Below are 16,425 nucleotides of genomic sequence, written 5' to 3' on the forward strand. Positions count from 1 at the left end.
TTAATCTTCTCCCGTTTGAGAAACTTTGCACTTTCTTTCTGTTCAGAACATGTAGAAACAACTGTTCTTTTGCTTTAGCTTTTTGCTGCTCTTCTTGTTACAGCATCATCCACTGCTGTTATCATGAACACTCAGAAGCTGATTTTTGTACAAATGCATTTTTATTGTTTTAACAGAACCAAAGAAAGGTTGAAAACATTAGACTATACAATACATTTTGGTTTATAAACAAAGTATTATAGTGGTAAAACATTTCTAAGTGACATTCATGGTCTTGTTCAAATTTTTGCTGCACATCAGGTCTGAAGACCAGTAGTGTTCAAAAAAGCAGTAATTGCATAAGGTGGTCAAGTATCTCTGCTTCTATAAATAGTTCGAGAACTTAGAGCAAACATTCTGGAAGAATATCAAAGGCAACCATGATTCATAATTCTCCTGCAAACATTCCTCAAGAAACAAAAAGTGATCTTTGGCATAAACAATTATGTATTAAAGGCATTAGTAATATTGCATTAATATCATTCAAGCAACTAAACAGTGATGCTAAAATAATAATAATTAAAAAAAAAAAATCTTACAGAGAAGCCTGGATGGCAGGAGCAGGATGAGGGGATGTGAGGGGCATTGAAAAGCAATACAGGAAGACTATTTAAAAAATCCCTTTAAAATAATCCCTACATATTCAGTGTTATGTACTATTAAATAGAAATTACTACATTAAAATTATGCTAAAGATCTGATATAAACCAACCAAATGCATCCAGGTTAAGGCTCTGGCACCCCTTCCTTCCTCTTCCTGTTGCAGGTAACTGCAAGAAGAGAGTACTAAGGAAAGATCCTAAGTACCAAATATTTCATGATACCCAGACACAAGGAGCAAATTCAAGAAGAACACGCCTTCTCTTGCTGAGGTCAGTTTGAGACAGCTGTATTATCAACAGTTTAACTTCCCTTTTTAGATAACAGTGCAATGAAGGGGGTGGAGGGGAGAAGGTCCAAGCACAGAATAACTGCTGCAGTAGAGGACAGCTGAGTGCTGTGTTCTCTTCCTTTGAGCTGTTAAGACTGAGAAGTTTTGCCCCAAGGACACTTCTATTCAAGGTGGTTTGATCGTGCAATAATTCTCAGCAAATTAAGAGGGTATTATGAGGTCAGTGCTGATTTGGGCAAAAGTCTGCAAGTATTCCTTGCAAATGTAGAAACTCATTCTCAAACAAGTTTTCCTTTCCATTAAATGAACAGGTATGAATACATGTATGTATGTGTGCATATATATATATGAAGGCAGATTCAGTTATGCAAGGATAAAACATCCTAAGTGTTTTAGTAAGGGGAGGGGGTTTGAGGGGGGTTTTATTGTCATTTTGTTTGGGATTTTTTTTAAAGATATAGTAACACTTTATTCAATTCACTTGAAGAAAAGATTTTGAGACTCCAAACTCCACAAGCAGTAAAAAATAATGAGGTATGTGCAGCATTAGGAACCACCACCATTGGTAGGCACCAGCTTAGCTAAAGAGGGTTTCATGTCCCTGCAGAGCTCAGGTTTCAAGCAGCTTATACATTGTTGGAAAGAAGAGCAGTGAGACTAAAGGTATTTTTAAACTGAATATCTTTAAATTTGCACCTTGAGTGGCTGGAATAACATAAGATGGAGGGATAAGGGAAATAAGAATAATTGCATGTGCTCATTTGGTTTTCAAAAAGAAAGAGCCAGCATGTGGCATTTTCTGGTCCTGGACATGCAGCTAAGTTAACAGAACCAGGATTTTTTAGCTGAATACATTGCTGAATTGAGCAAGGAAAGAGTTCCATGATTTAAGGTCTCCAGCCATAAGGCTCAAGCTGTCAACAGCGTGCCACTAACATAATCTGCAAAACCTTTCAGTACAGTACAAGAGTTCTGGAATGCCTACCTACAGGGTGACAGGAGGGGAACAGAGTCAGCTCCAGTTTCTGGTAAAGTACTGTTACAAGAATCAAAAGCAAAAAGCATTTCAGACATGGAGCTTTAATCCTCAATTTACAACTGTTCTGCTTCCCCACCTTCCCTCTTTCAATCAAAAACCCCACACCTTCCATCATTTCTGCATGGTTTTAAAATAGCCAGATAAAGTCCTGTGGAGAAGTTGAATGTTTCTGTGTCAATGATTGTTCCTAAAAAACTTCCAAGTAACCAAGTGTCCTAAACTCTCAAGACAAGCTTCAAGTGAGGTCCATGTTTTATATCATCACATGGAAACTACTGGAATATACAGTTCATAAATGAAATGTGCTTCTGGGAGTACAGAATTCACTAAGAGAATCATGAAAAGAAAAAGAAATATAAGAACTGTCTACTGTTGGCAGCAAATTAGAGGTGTTGGATATCAAATGTGTTCCAAAGACATTTGAAATAAACTATCTTATAATTCATACCCTTAGAATGGGGCATTAGCATAAGCTAATCTTAAGCTCATGTATACAGCACCTTCTGCTGTTAACACATCTCTTCTGTTTCCAAAAAAAGGCATTTTATGTTACAGAAAACAATACTAATGTGGCAAGTATTTACTGATACCATGGGGTCTTTCTGACCCAGCGAAGAGTGAATCCAGCATCTGTTCTTATCTTAATGGATGCTGCTTCAGCTTCTCTCACAGTTTCCTTCACAGACTGCATGAGATTCTGGGCATTATGAACCAGCATCTCAGTTGCCTGTCAAGAAAAAGAAGAATTTCCAATATATCAGTAAATACCATGATTAGGACAGTAGCATGTAATCTCTTTGGGCACAAAAACTCCCAGTACAAAGATATCAAGTCTGCTGCCTGAAACTATAAATATAAGTGAAGTAACTGTCTCTGGGAACCAGCATTATCCTGACTCAAAACAAAACTTTCCCGTTCCTCACCGTGTATTTGTGCAAAATCTGAATACAACCTTCGTGTCACTAAGTAGAATAACCTCCCTCGGAAGCCAAAGCTGCGAGATTTCTCCTGAAAAGATGCATTTGGAAGGTAATTGAGCTGCAGGGGACTCGGGATGATGTTGGAAAATAAACGTTTCCCCTTGAATCCACCCGAGGGCGCCCCTGCCCTTCCCAGGTGCAGTCTGCGGAGGCGAGTCCTTCCCTCTGCTTTTTACTGGTCAAAGCGGGAGATTAACAAGTTGTTGGTCACAAAACTGGAACCCGAGTAGCTTTTTGGCTTGTTCCTCTATTACACTGTAGCGTTTGAGCCAGAAAACAAGGTGCTGTACTAAAGTTATCCTCCCTAAACAACTGAGGTGAGCTTCAACATTGAATCCCAGAACACGTCTGCTAGATCAGGTTGTATATTTGTCCCCATAAAAGTGATCAACAATTCCATGCTACCATCAGTCTTTACACCTCTTACCTGTTCCGACTCCTCATCACTGATATTAGTTCTGCCCAGCATGGTAGCTTTGACAGTGGAGAGAATTTTCAGCTGTGTACTGATGGTTGGGATTCGCTCACAGACCTAAGTAAAAGGGATAAAAACCACTTGGTATTGTAAATTGCACCAATACATTATGCATCCATTTTCTTCAGATAAAATGTTTTATTTTCTTTTATATTAGAACATGAATGAGCATAGAGGTGATACTACACCTTTAAGACTAATCTGATAAATATTGGTAGGATATTTGAATCTTATTTTACTTGCTTTGGGAATATTTGGGATGGAGACAACATTTTTCCATTCTTCTTTTCCTTTCAAATGTCTGCTTGGTTAGGAATAGCATTTTATATATATTTGCCTGAGACTGAAAAAAATTGTTGAATTTCTGGTAATATTCTTTGATACAAAGGAATGAGTAAATAAAATACAAAACAATGCCGACTTAGGACAGATCAGTATTTGTAGCACAGTATTTTTTCAAAAGTTCTTTTGACATCAAATTCTAACTTTACAGAATATATGTTCACATAAATATATATATATACTTCCACAGGATCTAAAAACACAGACTTTGACAAAACTTGACAAGCCAAGGGCAGATACCCATGATTTACTGGCACAATCCCTGTGCTCACCCCCACTGAGAGAGGCACAGCAAAAGCAGCATTTGAGCAGCTCCCTGGTTACCTGCAGGAGGTTGGTTCTGATGCGCTTGTCCGTGCACTGCTTGGCCACCTCCTTGGCGAGCCGGGTGACCTCGTCGGACGCCTTGGCGATGTCCTTGGCGCACTGGATGAGGGCGCGCTTGTTGCCGCTGCCGCCTCGGACCAGGCGCGACATCTCCGCCATGAGCAGCGCCATGCGCTTGGCCGCCGCGATGATGTCGTTGCCCTGCACAGAACGACACGGTCACTGCTCCTGCCAGCACGTCACCGCTCAGTAGAAACACTCAAAGAAGTTAAAGATGGGAGAACCACTTGTGAACACAGAAGGGGTTTCTTCAAGGAACAGGGAAGATCTCTACTAACTACTTGTTTCAGACTTTTTTTTTTAAACGCTCAGGGAAAAAAGCTCACTTCAAAACTGAAAAAGAAGTTGTAAAGTGTTAGTTTCTCCATGGAATGAGTTACTGCTGTGATGACTAGATTTCAGAATAAAGAATGTTATTAACATTTGAAATTCCAGATTTTCCCCCAAAAAAGACTTCTTATAAAGTTAAAAAAAAATGTGCTAAACAACCTGTTAAACCAGTTGTGGTCATAACAGTTGAGCAGGGGATTTTCAGTGGCATCTGAAACTGAAGTTGTTGAAGCACCAGCTATGTTGCTAACAATGCCAAAGGATAAATGGGAAGAGAATGCGACACATATAACTTTTGTCACCGGTAATGTGGAAGTGAGATGCAACTTTTACTTTTTTAAAAATTATTCCTTGAAAATAAATCTTTTTTGATACAATCTCTCCCTTTAAAATAAAGCCTCCAGGAGAGAAGAACATGGATTATCAAAAGATAATCTAGTGATATCTCTTATATTAAAATCAAGATTTCTTGTACATCAAAATTTACAGTCACAGAAATACATCTGAGAAATATTTGATATGTGATTTAATTGTGACCAAGGCAAACCCATTTCTTATACACTGTTCCAAAGAGAAACCTAGTGCAAGGGAATGCAGACCTAGCTGTTTGATTGATTGTTAGTAGTCTGTCAGTACATTTAGTGTATTTATCTTATTCCCTTTCACAGAAAGTTGTTAGTCAAAAGAGAACTATTTGGTGCTTTGAAGCATTCCTACTGTGTGGATGAAATAGCAGCAGAGTGAGTTTAAGTATTAGTACACGCTTTCTCTGGAATAATCCCACAGATAATGACCAATGAAGTTCAGAGCAAGGAGTACACAGTGAGCCAAGGTATCCTGTACCCTGTGCACACACTTCTGTGACTCACTACGAGCAAGTTCAAGATGAAATCCCAGGCATTGTACAGATACAGTGACCCAAACAGCTGAACTATTCATTACCGTGGCCTATTAGCTAAACACTTTGCTACTATAACCAGTTAGGATATAAATGACATAAGACAAAGTTTTTCCATGTTTTCACGTAGAAGGATCAGTGTCTAACAAGTTATCCAAGCACCAGAATCTGAAAAGGACAAGAACATTTTTAAAGCCCTTTTTATTAAAATGGTTTAGTATAACTATCTATGTAAGTATACACACACACATACATATGCACACTCTCCTAACTTTTGTTTGTTATGGGACACCAACCTTATTTTTTGCAGCATGCTATGAAAAGTGCCCAGTCTTGCAAACATTTGTGCTTAGACAGAAGACAGGCTACTTGTGAATGTCTGAACCTTGTTAGATTTCCACTGGTTTCATATAGACAGGATCTCAATTCAACAGCTAACAGCATTCAGTGCAGCTTCTTCAGATAAGAATTCTCTCAAGACCAACATTTGCTATACAGCCCAGTGCAAGCCAGCAGTCAGGCAGTCTCTTCCACAAACACTGCCATACAAAGCCATTCCTTGTTGGAAGGGATGTTAATTGGCAGCATCAATTGAGGCCAAGCACAATAGACACCTTAAATGACTTCTTGAATTCTGTAACTCTGCTGTATCCGGAAGTCATTAGGAAACCATTAACCACGGCTTCCCAGGTAGCCCAAACGAATGGAAAAAGGAACCGAAGGGGAGGAAGACAATCCCTATTACAATTTGAAAACTGCCATAACAAAGAAGACCAGGCAGATGCAAAGGGAGAGGAAGTCTTTGAATATTAATAAGTGACCCCAATCAAGCTTCAATCCGGCACTGACAAACAGATCTAGCAAACTTGTGAAGCCACTCTCAGTCCTTAAAATGAAGTGCAGACACACTTATTCATTCAGGATGGCGGGGCCCAGCAGGAATCAAGAGTGATGCAAATGTGTCAGCGTTCCAAGTGGCCGGATGCACGCGGATCAGTCCCGGGACTCAGGAGTACCTTACTAGACCACTTGGTTGCTTCCCGGTGTAGAGACTGAGCAGCAGCCAGAATGGGCTGGTTAACGGGCTGATTGGTTGGCATTAACAGCAGCTCAGGCTCGTAATCATCTTCAATGTCATAGGGGAGAGTGAATTCAACATCTGCATCATCCTCCTCATCTATATCTACACCAGCCTCAGCCGCTTCATTAATCACAGTCACATCAGGCTTTGCAGGTGGCAGCAAGGGTGGAGAAACAGGGGACAGTTAGTACAAGAAGCAGAATTTGGTAGAAAAGCACAAACTGAGCAGTTTTAGTGACCAAAACATCCTCTTGGCCTCTCAGGATCTGACAAGGCAGCTCTAGGATGAGGTCAAGGGGAGGAGGGAAAGGAATATAAGATTAGCAGAAGGAAACAAACAGTTCACCTGTGAACCAAAGCTACCAAAAATATTGAAAAGTTACAATTCAAATATGCAGCAACATTTTCCATCTGAGCGTTCAGCTTCTGCAGACAGAGGCTGACCCACAGAACAATATTTTACTGGCAGGTCAACAATGAAATGAATGGCTTTTCTGTCTCAATGGAAGGTGTTCTGACTGCACAGGAGCAGGCACAGCAGCTGACTGTGGTATTTGTGCAGATACAAAGCTTTGTATGGAAGCCCATTCATATGTGTGATAAGAGCAGATAGCAGCAGAAAAGCCACTGACACTGCTTGCTGTAGAGTAATAGAAAAAAAGAGATGGGATGGAAGACACTGTAGAAGCAAGAACTGAGGTACCACACAGAACATGTAAAAGAGCAACGCAGGGTTCAAAAAAGAAGAGGTGATGTTGAATGCCATGAATACTGTGAATATTACACTTCTTAAAAAAGACTGAAATGGAATTAATTGAAAAAGAGAATTATGAAGCATATGATACTGTTTTGTCACAGTATGTTGTATCCATTACCTTGAAAAAGAAAAAAAAGAAAGGGGGTTCAAGCAAATTATGTTAGAGATATTCTCAAGGAAGAGGTGAGAGTTATAACAATATAGGCATTAATAAGACAGCAATATTTCAATACAAAAGTAGTCTACAAGTTTACTGACTGTATTTCTTCAACTAAAGCCAAGTGTGATAGAAGTAAAGGTACCCTTACCAAAAACTGTGCATTTGCAACTGTGTTTTGCTTAAGATACAGCCTTTTATAAAAAAAAAAAATCTTTGTCAACAACAACATACAGGAATTTTGGATTGCAATTTGTTGATTTGTAAGGCCAAATCAACTCGCCTTCAAAGGCAGCTCTTCTCTAAGTCTTAATCTATTGAAAAGTATCCAAATATCCCTCGTTTTCTGATTTATCCAAATGAGGGGGGGAGCCAGGGAAATTAAAGCAGTAGACATTGTTCAGCTGGTGTACCATGGGAAAAATGGAGTACATGAAAGCTCAGAAATCCACTCAGTGAAGAGCAGCTTCTGTAAAGAAGGAAAAAACCCAGATTTTCATTCTTAGAAGAATGAACAATGTTATCAACATTTTTTAAAGATTAAGTACTTGTTCACTCACCCCTCCCACTTTACTACAGGTAAAGTAACGGTAGACTGTCATCAGCAAAAAGACAAAAGACAGTTGACACACAGTCTGTTGGGACTTCATATAAGCAAGACCTTATAGTTCTGTTTTTCCTGGTCTAGTCCATATTCCTCAGTAGCACTGTCTATCAATTCCTCTTCCAACCAATCAGGTGAGTTCAGAGACTACAGCAGTGTTTTTATAACTTCTTCCCCCAAAACAGACTGTGAGAATAACAGAGCTCCTATTGCTAAAATTCTACTTCTAAAAAATAATTAGAAGGACAATTGGCAGGCTGACTTACTGGTCTGTTAGTCTCAAATGAAAGAAACCACAATGAATACAGTGTTTTATAATCTAAAGTCACTGAGCTTCGAGGTCTTTCATAATCAGCAAGGAGTTGTAAGGTCTGCTGCTTGGCTTTGCACTATTTAATTTAGAATGCATATAGTATATATATGGTACAAGCATTTTGTTACCTACTCTGTATTGTAAGTTCAGGGATTGCAACAGGGATCAGTTCTGGGATTCCAACATCAAAACACTTTTAGGAAACTAAAATTAAAGCTTTTAGCCTCAAAATTACCTTCTGAGATCACTAATAGATTCCAGTACTGTCTCTTTTGTAATATAAAAAAGTGTTTGGTATATCCAGAAGTATGGGGAAAATAGAGCTTTGGATTTTGGATAAGAGACACTCAAAGAGATCTGCAGAAACTTCTTTTATCTGTGCTTCCAAAACAGATGTCTGAAGTTGATTCAGTAAGCTATTCAAGTTTATCTCCTTACTCACCACCTAATTTAGTGCAGAAAAAAGGAGAGATTATAAAAGCCAAATTCTGACCCTTAAATATACACTTGCAGAAGCCTAAATCTATGAAGTTCTTACTGAGCACTCAGCTTCTGTCAGAGAAAAAAATGTAGCTCTTGGGGGAAGGAGAGAGAAAAGAAAAGCAAAACAAAGTGATATTAGCATTTATGAGACCAGCAAATTCACACTTCTTCATAGCACTGAAATGGGAAGGAAACTTAGGATTTCAGCCTTAATAGGAAATGTGACTCACTCCAAAAACAAAATGAGACCAGGCCACCAATATGTGGTCATTTTTCCCATCATAAATGCATCAGATTAACTGTGAAGTACCTTGCAGCTTCCTCCAGAATTAAGACAAACCAGGTCATGATTTCTGCAGCTGGCATCTGCAACATCCATATGGACTTTTCCACACAGACTTTTCAAAGTCAATTAAATATAGCAATCAGCTTGTCAGCCTGCACAAGCATAAGTATTAGTGACTCTCTAGGCAATACCAGCACCAAGGATCACAAACAGCTTGGCATACAGAGCATATTTGTGTTCTCAGGGGTATGTTAATAAAGCAGTCTAGCAATCCTAAGTATTGCTGACCCTAGTTCACACTGATCTTGAAAGAGTTTCTAATTCCTCATACACCAGTGTTTTAACTATTTAGCCTGTGAAAGACAATGTCTTATGACAAGACACACTGATCCTGAAAACAAAAGAAAATAAAATCCTTTTAGAACAAAACAGAAATATAAAATCCTTTTAGAACAATTTCCTACCTTGCTAGACCATTTCCGGGCTTCATCATGCAACTGTCTAGCAGCCATCATCATGGGCTGATTGATTGCTTCTCCTGCCTTTTGCTCTGGGAACTCCTCATCCTTTTCTTCAGGTGGTGGTGGTCTGGGTGGGGGAACCTCACCCTCTGGCAGCGGTGGTTTCGGAGGAGCGAGCTCGTCAGTCAGCTGAGGAAGGCAAGCATCTTATTGAGAGCAATGAAAAAGAGCAAAGACTGAACTAACGATGGTGTCATGGCAAGACATGACTGTATGACCTCAGGTCTTTTTCCAGTTTTTTCAGGTGCTTCCTGTTAAAGAAAATACCATGTTTTAAACTTTCCTTTCGAATGCTGGATTGATATTTTTTAGACTTGAGGCTACTTGCATGCATGGCTGGCCAGACAATACCTTTTATTTCTAAGGAAGAATAATATACTTAAGTAATTTCAGTGTAATCCACACATTAATGACAACTGTGTATTTTATTACAAACTACCTACACTTACATGAAGGTGCTCAAGGTCAGGTGGAGGAGGAGGAAAATCTGGTTCCTGAGGCTGGAAGGCTTCTCTGACTTTGGCCACAGCTCCCAGAATTTTGTATCCAGAATCCAAGAAACTCTTCTGCAAACCTGAACAAAAATTCCAATACCAGTTTAATACCCATTTAATAGAACTTGGTAATACTTAGAACACTACCCCCAAAAATTACCTCAACAATGTACTGTGGCAAGTACACTTACATGTATATTTAAAAACTACCAAATGTTTACAGCAGACTTGCATGCTTGAAATGTTAGTGTCACATGCAACATGCATACAATAAAGCCTTGACTGAATAATAATCACTGTCAATAGCCAAAGTAATTCCCTGAAAAACTTTTAGAATCAAAAAAAGTCATAATATTTTCTTCTATAAAGTAGTATTACTCAAAACTAGTAACAAATGCTTCTAATTAAGAACATGAAATTTCATAACATACTAAAATGCTGAATCCTTTTTCCTTGAATATGCCAAAGGCCTTTGATTGCATTTTAGAACAGCAGGATGCAGCAGTTAATGGTGTGAGCTTGATTTCATCATTCTGAGATGTAAGTGTACACCATATTTACATAAAAGGAGATACACAGCTGTATTAAAAAAATGAGCATTACTTCACATCATCTCCAGTCAATAAAAAGCGCATTTTAAATTAGCTGACAGAATCCTTACCAGGATCAGAAATGTTGCCTGCTACAGCTTTAGCATCCATTACCATGGGTGATATAGTTTTGCTCAGCTCATCAGAGGCTGCTTTAACAGCCTCCCGAAATTTGGGGTCTTCGGAATTTTCCACCTCCCGTTTTGCGACCAGCAGGATGCGGTTTGCTCGTCTGGCGATGCTGGTGGCACCAGCTACCAGCATCTGAGGTTGCATGTTGGCCATTGCAACTTTACATTTATCCAGGTCCTTCTTAATGGCCTCTTCTGATGCATCCAACAGAGATTTAGTATCGATGGCTTCATCCACCAACCCTAGAATAAAAGTTAAATACATTAATATTCTAGTTTCATCTGTGGAAAGGGATATTTGGTATTCCAGAGATAGTTCAAAACCAGAAAAGTATTTTAAAACTGGGGTCAAGGGAAGAGTAGAAGGGGCATGGAAATCAGACCAACGTACTACTGCAGTTTAACTTGTGATTCTGTTGTACCTCTGTGACAGTTACCATGGTAAAACTCGTTAATGACATCCCCAGCTCTTACTTCTCTACCATGGAATGTTGTTTCAGTCAAGAACTGGCTTACACAGAATATGCAGCAGAGATTCTTTCTTCACACCAAATTTCTTTAAGCATATTCAGTACTTTTTGTACTCTCCCATTCATCCCAAAGGAAACATCCCTCTGGCTGTGCTTTTTACATAGGGGTGATTCATAGTGACAAGGCAGTGAGATTTAAAATACCCAGGATTTAATTACTGAGATGATGGAGGAGATAGTACAGTCAGCTGTTCAGCAGGTCAGTGCAAAGGATCTGCACTTGGGAAGGAAAAACATTTCAGTGCCTCAGCAGGATCAGTAGCTTTGTCTTATTCTCTGTATTCATTGAGCTGTTACTATATTTTGAACATATTTTCTTTCCTTCAGTTAATTACCTGTCCTATTTCAACATGCCAAGATTATACAGAAGAAAACCTCAAGTTGTCACAGTGATATACTGCTAAAATAGCAACTGCAATAAAAAATGATGGTATTCTGATTTTCCCAAAAAAGAACTAAAGCAGGATTTGCTCCTCTACAGCTCAGTATTAACAGATAAGAAGCCAGCTATTTTGTATATTCTGTAACTTATACATATTCCTGGGGTGAGAGAGCACATTCCCACTTCTCTTAATTTCTTTTTAATCAGTCATTATTCTTTGCATGTTTCATCAATCCAAACAGCATGGAGAAACATCTATACAAGCTAGTCAGCCACAGGTAGGATCTTCAATAAAAATTCCTACTTTACCTGTCATTTTTTCTACATTATCAATCCATTGGTTTTTCATGGTCTCAAAATGTTCATAAGCAGCTTGATTTCCAGGATTTCTCAAGAGGATACGAGCTGCTGATACTACCTGCCAACAGAAGACACTTTTAATTATCAGTTCACATGAACATGATGCACATTCTTGAAAATGCATTTGTTTTTTCAGGACTAGATGTGTAGCTCCACATTTGAAAACCTAGCTCATTAATTCTAGTGCAGTATCCAGCTCCTTGAAGATCTACCATACTTCTGAAATTAGCTGGCATAAATACTTTTTTCTGGAACTTCAATTATGTACTAATTTCTTATAAACAACTCTTGAAAGCACTAAAGTACAATACTTATTACACTACAAACATTTAGATAGAAGTTTATTTGGGAAAAAAAAAAAAGAAGCATTTTTCCACTTACATATTTTACTAAGCCTCAAAGTCATTTTGTTTCAAGTCTAAGTCACAGACACTTCTGTCCAAGAGTTGAAAAATAAAATGTCATTTGATCATTTTGTTCTACTTTTAATATCATGTATAGAAATATTTGCCATTCCTCTTTTAAGAGTGTCAGCACCATGTTTTTTGTTGGTATTAACAACCATCAATCAACAACAATCTCTTCCTTTGAGAACAGAAGCATAAGGAAAAGTCCCCAGAAGTCATCCCCAGCCCTTTTAAAAGCCCTTCAAACCCAGCAAGCACCTGTGGGGTGAGTTCCCTTGCTGATTTCACTGTTGCCTGAATGCCCTCCACAGTAGTTTTATTGGCAGTTCCAACTGCAGCTGCTTTTTCTGCTGTAGCTCCCAGTCTAGCAGCATGGTTTTCAAAGTTTGCTGCTCTTTCATCAAACACCTAGTTGTCAGAAGAGAAAAAAAGCATTAAAAAAAAGCTCTAACCTCCTTAACAGAACACACAATTTCTTCAAAGTGTCAGAAGCACCTTCATAACATTCCCACTTAACTCATCCTGAGAGGATGCAAAAGGACACAAAAGCTTTGAAGGCATTTGGGTTTTTTAATCTTTACATTACCAGACTTTCTTCTTTACTAACTCAATGGGACAGTTAAGGAGATAGCTTTACACTTTATAGCTTCAAGGTATGAAGTTCGCTAATTCCTGATGACTACTGCTGCAAGAAATACTCTATCAAAATTATTTTAGCTCAGAGATTCATCTTCAAACCCATAATACAAAAGTAATTATATTTGAAAGAAAAATAAAGGGGTTTACACTCAAAATTCACAAAGGAAAAAAACTGCCTCCTTTTACAGTGCTTAGATATTCAAGAAACAGAATACTTGGACAAAAAGCTATCCTGCCATAAAGCTGAATTCTCCAAGGCCTTGGGAATTATTTTGATCACGTAGCCAAAAGCCAGAATAGTCAAACAGAACTGCCAGACACTGCATTTTAGGTACTTCATGTCCAGCCAGTGGCTTTCAAGTACAGGAAACAATATCCAGTAAGAGAACAGGTTTAGTCTGTTGATTAATTCTGGCATGAATTTGACTATTGTAATCAGCTCATGTATGCTGAGATATAAAAATCCACCAACTAGTGTGTTAGGGATTTTTGCACAAGAATTTTGTAGCCTGCTGATGGCAACGTGGTACCAGCAACGTGGGGAGACATTTTTGCCATTTATGAAGCCAGAGACAACACTGTTTTCAGGGTTATACAAGTCACAGTCTCCAGGAGTCTGGAGAGGTTTGCACAGCAATCTTTATGTTGTCAGAATTAATAAGCATGTACCACAAACTTGAGAAAAAATAGCAATTCATTTTTCAGAGCACTGATTTGTTTTTCAAAATACCAATTCAGGTAAAATGAAACAATAACTGAAGCTTTATATGGAAAGAAAAGACCACCTGGGTATACTTGCCTCATCTCTGTTGGGAGCATCAGAGGGAGCAGTAGCAGCTACTGCTAACATTTTAATAGGAGTCGTGGTGTCACTAAAAACATCAGAAACTTCCTGGGTCATTGCTTCTTGCATTCGTGCTTTAAGATCCTTTAAAAAAGTGGAAAATTATTGGAATTTGATAGAGGGATATTAAGTTGTAAGGGTCCAAATCCGATAAAACCTTCTCTTGCAAAAAAATGCCTGTTCCAATGGCAGACATTAAGATAAAATTACCTTAAAAGTATGACCAATTAATCACCTTTTACATAATTTGAAATATACAACGCTTACATATCACTCCTTGAAGCAGCATTAGAAGCGATGAACAGCATGATTTGAGACCTTGCCCGTCAAATCCGTAATGCCAGCATACTATTTTCTTTTAAGAGAGACTTACATTTTCCTTCTAAACTCTTCATCTGAAATTAACCCCCATGGCATGATAACAAGGCCTTTCTAGAAAATTTGCTTTAAACACCCCAGCTAAACCAAGAGGTCTGTAGCTGAAATTTTCCTTTTATGGGGGCCTCACGCACACAAGGCTGGCTCAGAGGAGCGAAGGGTTTCAGCGCGCCGTGTGCCTGCCTGCACAGACAGGTCCTTACCTTCAGCGAGTCCTGGAGCTGAGCAGCAATGGCCCTGGCCTGGGGGGACTCGCCCTCCCCTCGTGCGGCCAGCTCGGCCAGCTGGGCAGAGAGCTGCTCCACGCGGTCACACTTGGCCAGCAGGTCCTGCCGGTAGGGGCCCATCATGACGTTGGCCAAGCGCCGGCCTTCGGCAACCAGCCCACGGATGGCAGCCTGGCCTGCAGGGGGACAGGGCAGTGACACGCAGGGACAAAACCACCAGAGCCACCAGCAAGCACCGCGCGCCTCTGTGCACGCATCGCAGCTCTTGGGTTTTTATCAACACTTCCCTAGGTGGTAGAGAAGTGCAGTTTATCACTGAATAATTACAGTTCAAAACCACAGAGGAATTCAACTGTCTCCAGTTTCTTTTTGCTTAATTCTGCAACTCTGGCTAGAGATACATCCTTTTTAATTAGAGTGGTCTGACAAAAATTAACCATGGCAGCTGTCAGGTATTTCTACATAACTAATCTGTTGAATCCAATAGAAAGCACAAATTTCAAATACTGCAATTCATTCCTTCATTAGAAGATAAGCAGCAAGAAGGAAAGAAAAGACAAGTAGAAACACAACTTTAAAAGCCAAATGCCCTCTCCCAGAATTCCAGAAGGCATAAGTAAGAAGTGTCAAGTAGTTTGGATTGGAAGGGACAGTGGGGGTAGGGAACACCTTACAAAGCCTCCACAGTGTGTCAAAAGCTTTTCCATTAAAAAAATTATTTTTAGCATGGGTAATTTCCTTCATTGACTTACAGATGCTTCCTGCTCATTCACAGGAATGCAATTCTCTGTTCTTCAATAATACAATAGCAGTATTCTTCTAAAAGAACTCATCATGTATTAAGTCCAAAGACCTACTGAAGAATAATTTTAAACTAATGCTAACCCATAAGTAATCCAAGTTTGTGATCAAGCTTTAAATTACTTAGGAAGTTGTCACAGCATCAGACTATCCAAGAATCACTCAGCACTGCTGACATCTTTTATATTCTTAATTTACTTTTCTTCTGAGTATCCTGCCATGTGCCAGCAACTCCTGAACCACAGTTAGACGCTCATCAAGAGCAAAATGGGATTATCAGATCCCCTTTCTTTTTAATTGTTAGCATTCTCCTCAGATAACCCAGAAACCACACAAGAAGTGATACTTCTAGGTCAGGTTTATGAGTGTTTTTATCTTCTCAGAAGGACTTAATTACCCAATTTGCTGGAGTAGGTATAAATTCAAATTTGAGATATAATATTTGCATAATAAGGAAAGCAAGAAGCAATTTTGTTTTCTCTGCTGCACATGTTCTTCTATTCTTTAGGAAAGAACACAAAGAGAATCATGGGCCAGCTTAATTCTGTAATTGCAGCCAGGACTTAGCTATAACTCCCAGTCTCCACACCTGTAAAGATTCAATGCATCCTCAGCATCTCAGGAGCAGTAGTTTCCACCAAAAAAACTGGTGACAGGTTTGATTCTAAACCTGGGGCAAAAATCACAGAGAAACACTTACCTACTCCCCTATCAGCAACTGTGGGATTGTCTATCCACCTCTGAGCTTGTTCAATCTTGCCCTCCAAATGGACAGCTGCTTTAACTGGCCTTGTATTAGCTACAGCCCTGTTTGTTTTGGACTGTAAATTCTGAAGTGATGTAGCTATTTGCTTGGCCAAAGCACGGGCCTCAGGAGAGTCACCTTTCCCACTAAGGATTAAAAAAAAAAAAAAAAAAAAAAAAAGTGGAGTCACAGAAAGATCATTTACAGATTATCTCAAGTTCAGCAGGAAGACACAATAAAGGTACTTGATATTTTTAAATAAGGTTGAATTTGACACTTGGGTTGAGATTCTGAGGAGCAATTCTCTGCTGTG

At 39.1% G+C, this 16,425-nt stretch overlaps 1 protein-coding gene across 3 annotated transcripts in view; it reads right to left on the reverse strand.

Annotated features, from left to right (window-relative positions):
• Window positions 1–142: 142 nt before the first annotated feature.
• The window catches only part of VCL (vinculin), a 55,753-nt gene continuing 39,470 nt past the window's right edge, over window positions 143–16,425 (reverse strand). Inside the window, exons 11-22 of one of the 3 annotated variants that reach the window (XM_059851338.1) lie at window positions 16,068–16,258; window positions 14,543–14,742; window positions 13,917–14,045; window positions 12,737–12,886; window positions 12,021–12,129; window positions 10,740–11,042; window positions 10,034–10,158; window positions 9,528–9,713; window positions 6,399–6,608; window positions 4,092–4,295; window positions 3,378–3,482; window positions 143–2,697 (exon numbers count right to left, since the gene is read on the reverse strand). In XM_059851338.1, the coding sequence (XP_059707321.1) occupies window positions 2,551–2,697; window positions 3,378–3,482; window positions 4,092–4,295; window positions 6,399–6,608; window positions 9,528–9,713; window positions 10,034–10,158; window positions 10,740–11,042; window positions 12,021–12,129; window positions 12,737–12,886; window positions 13,917–14,045; window positions 14,543–14,742; window positions 16,068–16,258 (2,059 nt within the window). In that variant the 3' untranslated portion in view covers window positions 143–2,550. Of the gene's footprint in view, window positions 2,698–3,377; window positions 3,483–4,091; window positions 4,296–6,398; window positions 6,609–9,527; window positions 9,714–10,027; window positions 10,159–10,739; window positions 11,043–12,020; window positions 12,130–12,736; window positions 12,887–13,916; window positions 14,046–14,542; window positions 14,743–16,067; window positions 16,259–16,425 lie in introns of all 3 variants that reach the window. The other 2 variants (XM_059851336.1, XM_059851335.1) reach the window with 2 other exon arrangements.

Source organism: Haemorhous mexicanus, chromosome 7 (assembly GCF_027477595.1).
Source record: "Haemorhous mexicanus isolate bHaeMex1 chromosome 7, bHaeMex1.pri, whole genome shotgun sequence".
NCBI classification, from domain to species: domain Eukaryota; kingdom Metazoa; phylum Chordata; class Aves; order Passeriformes; family Fringillidae; genus Haemorhous; species Haemorhous mexicanus.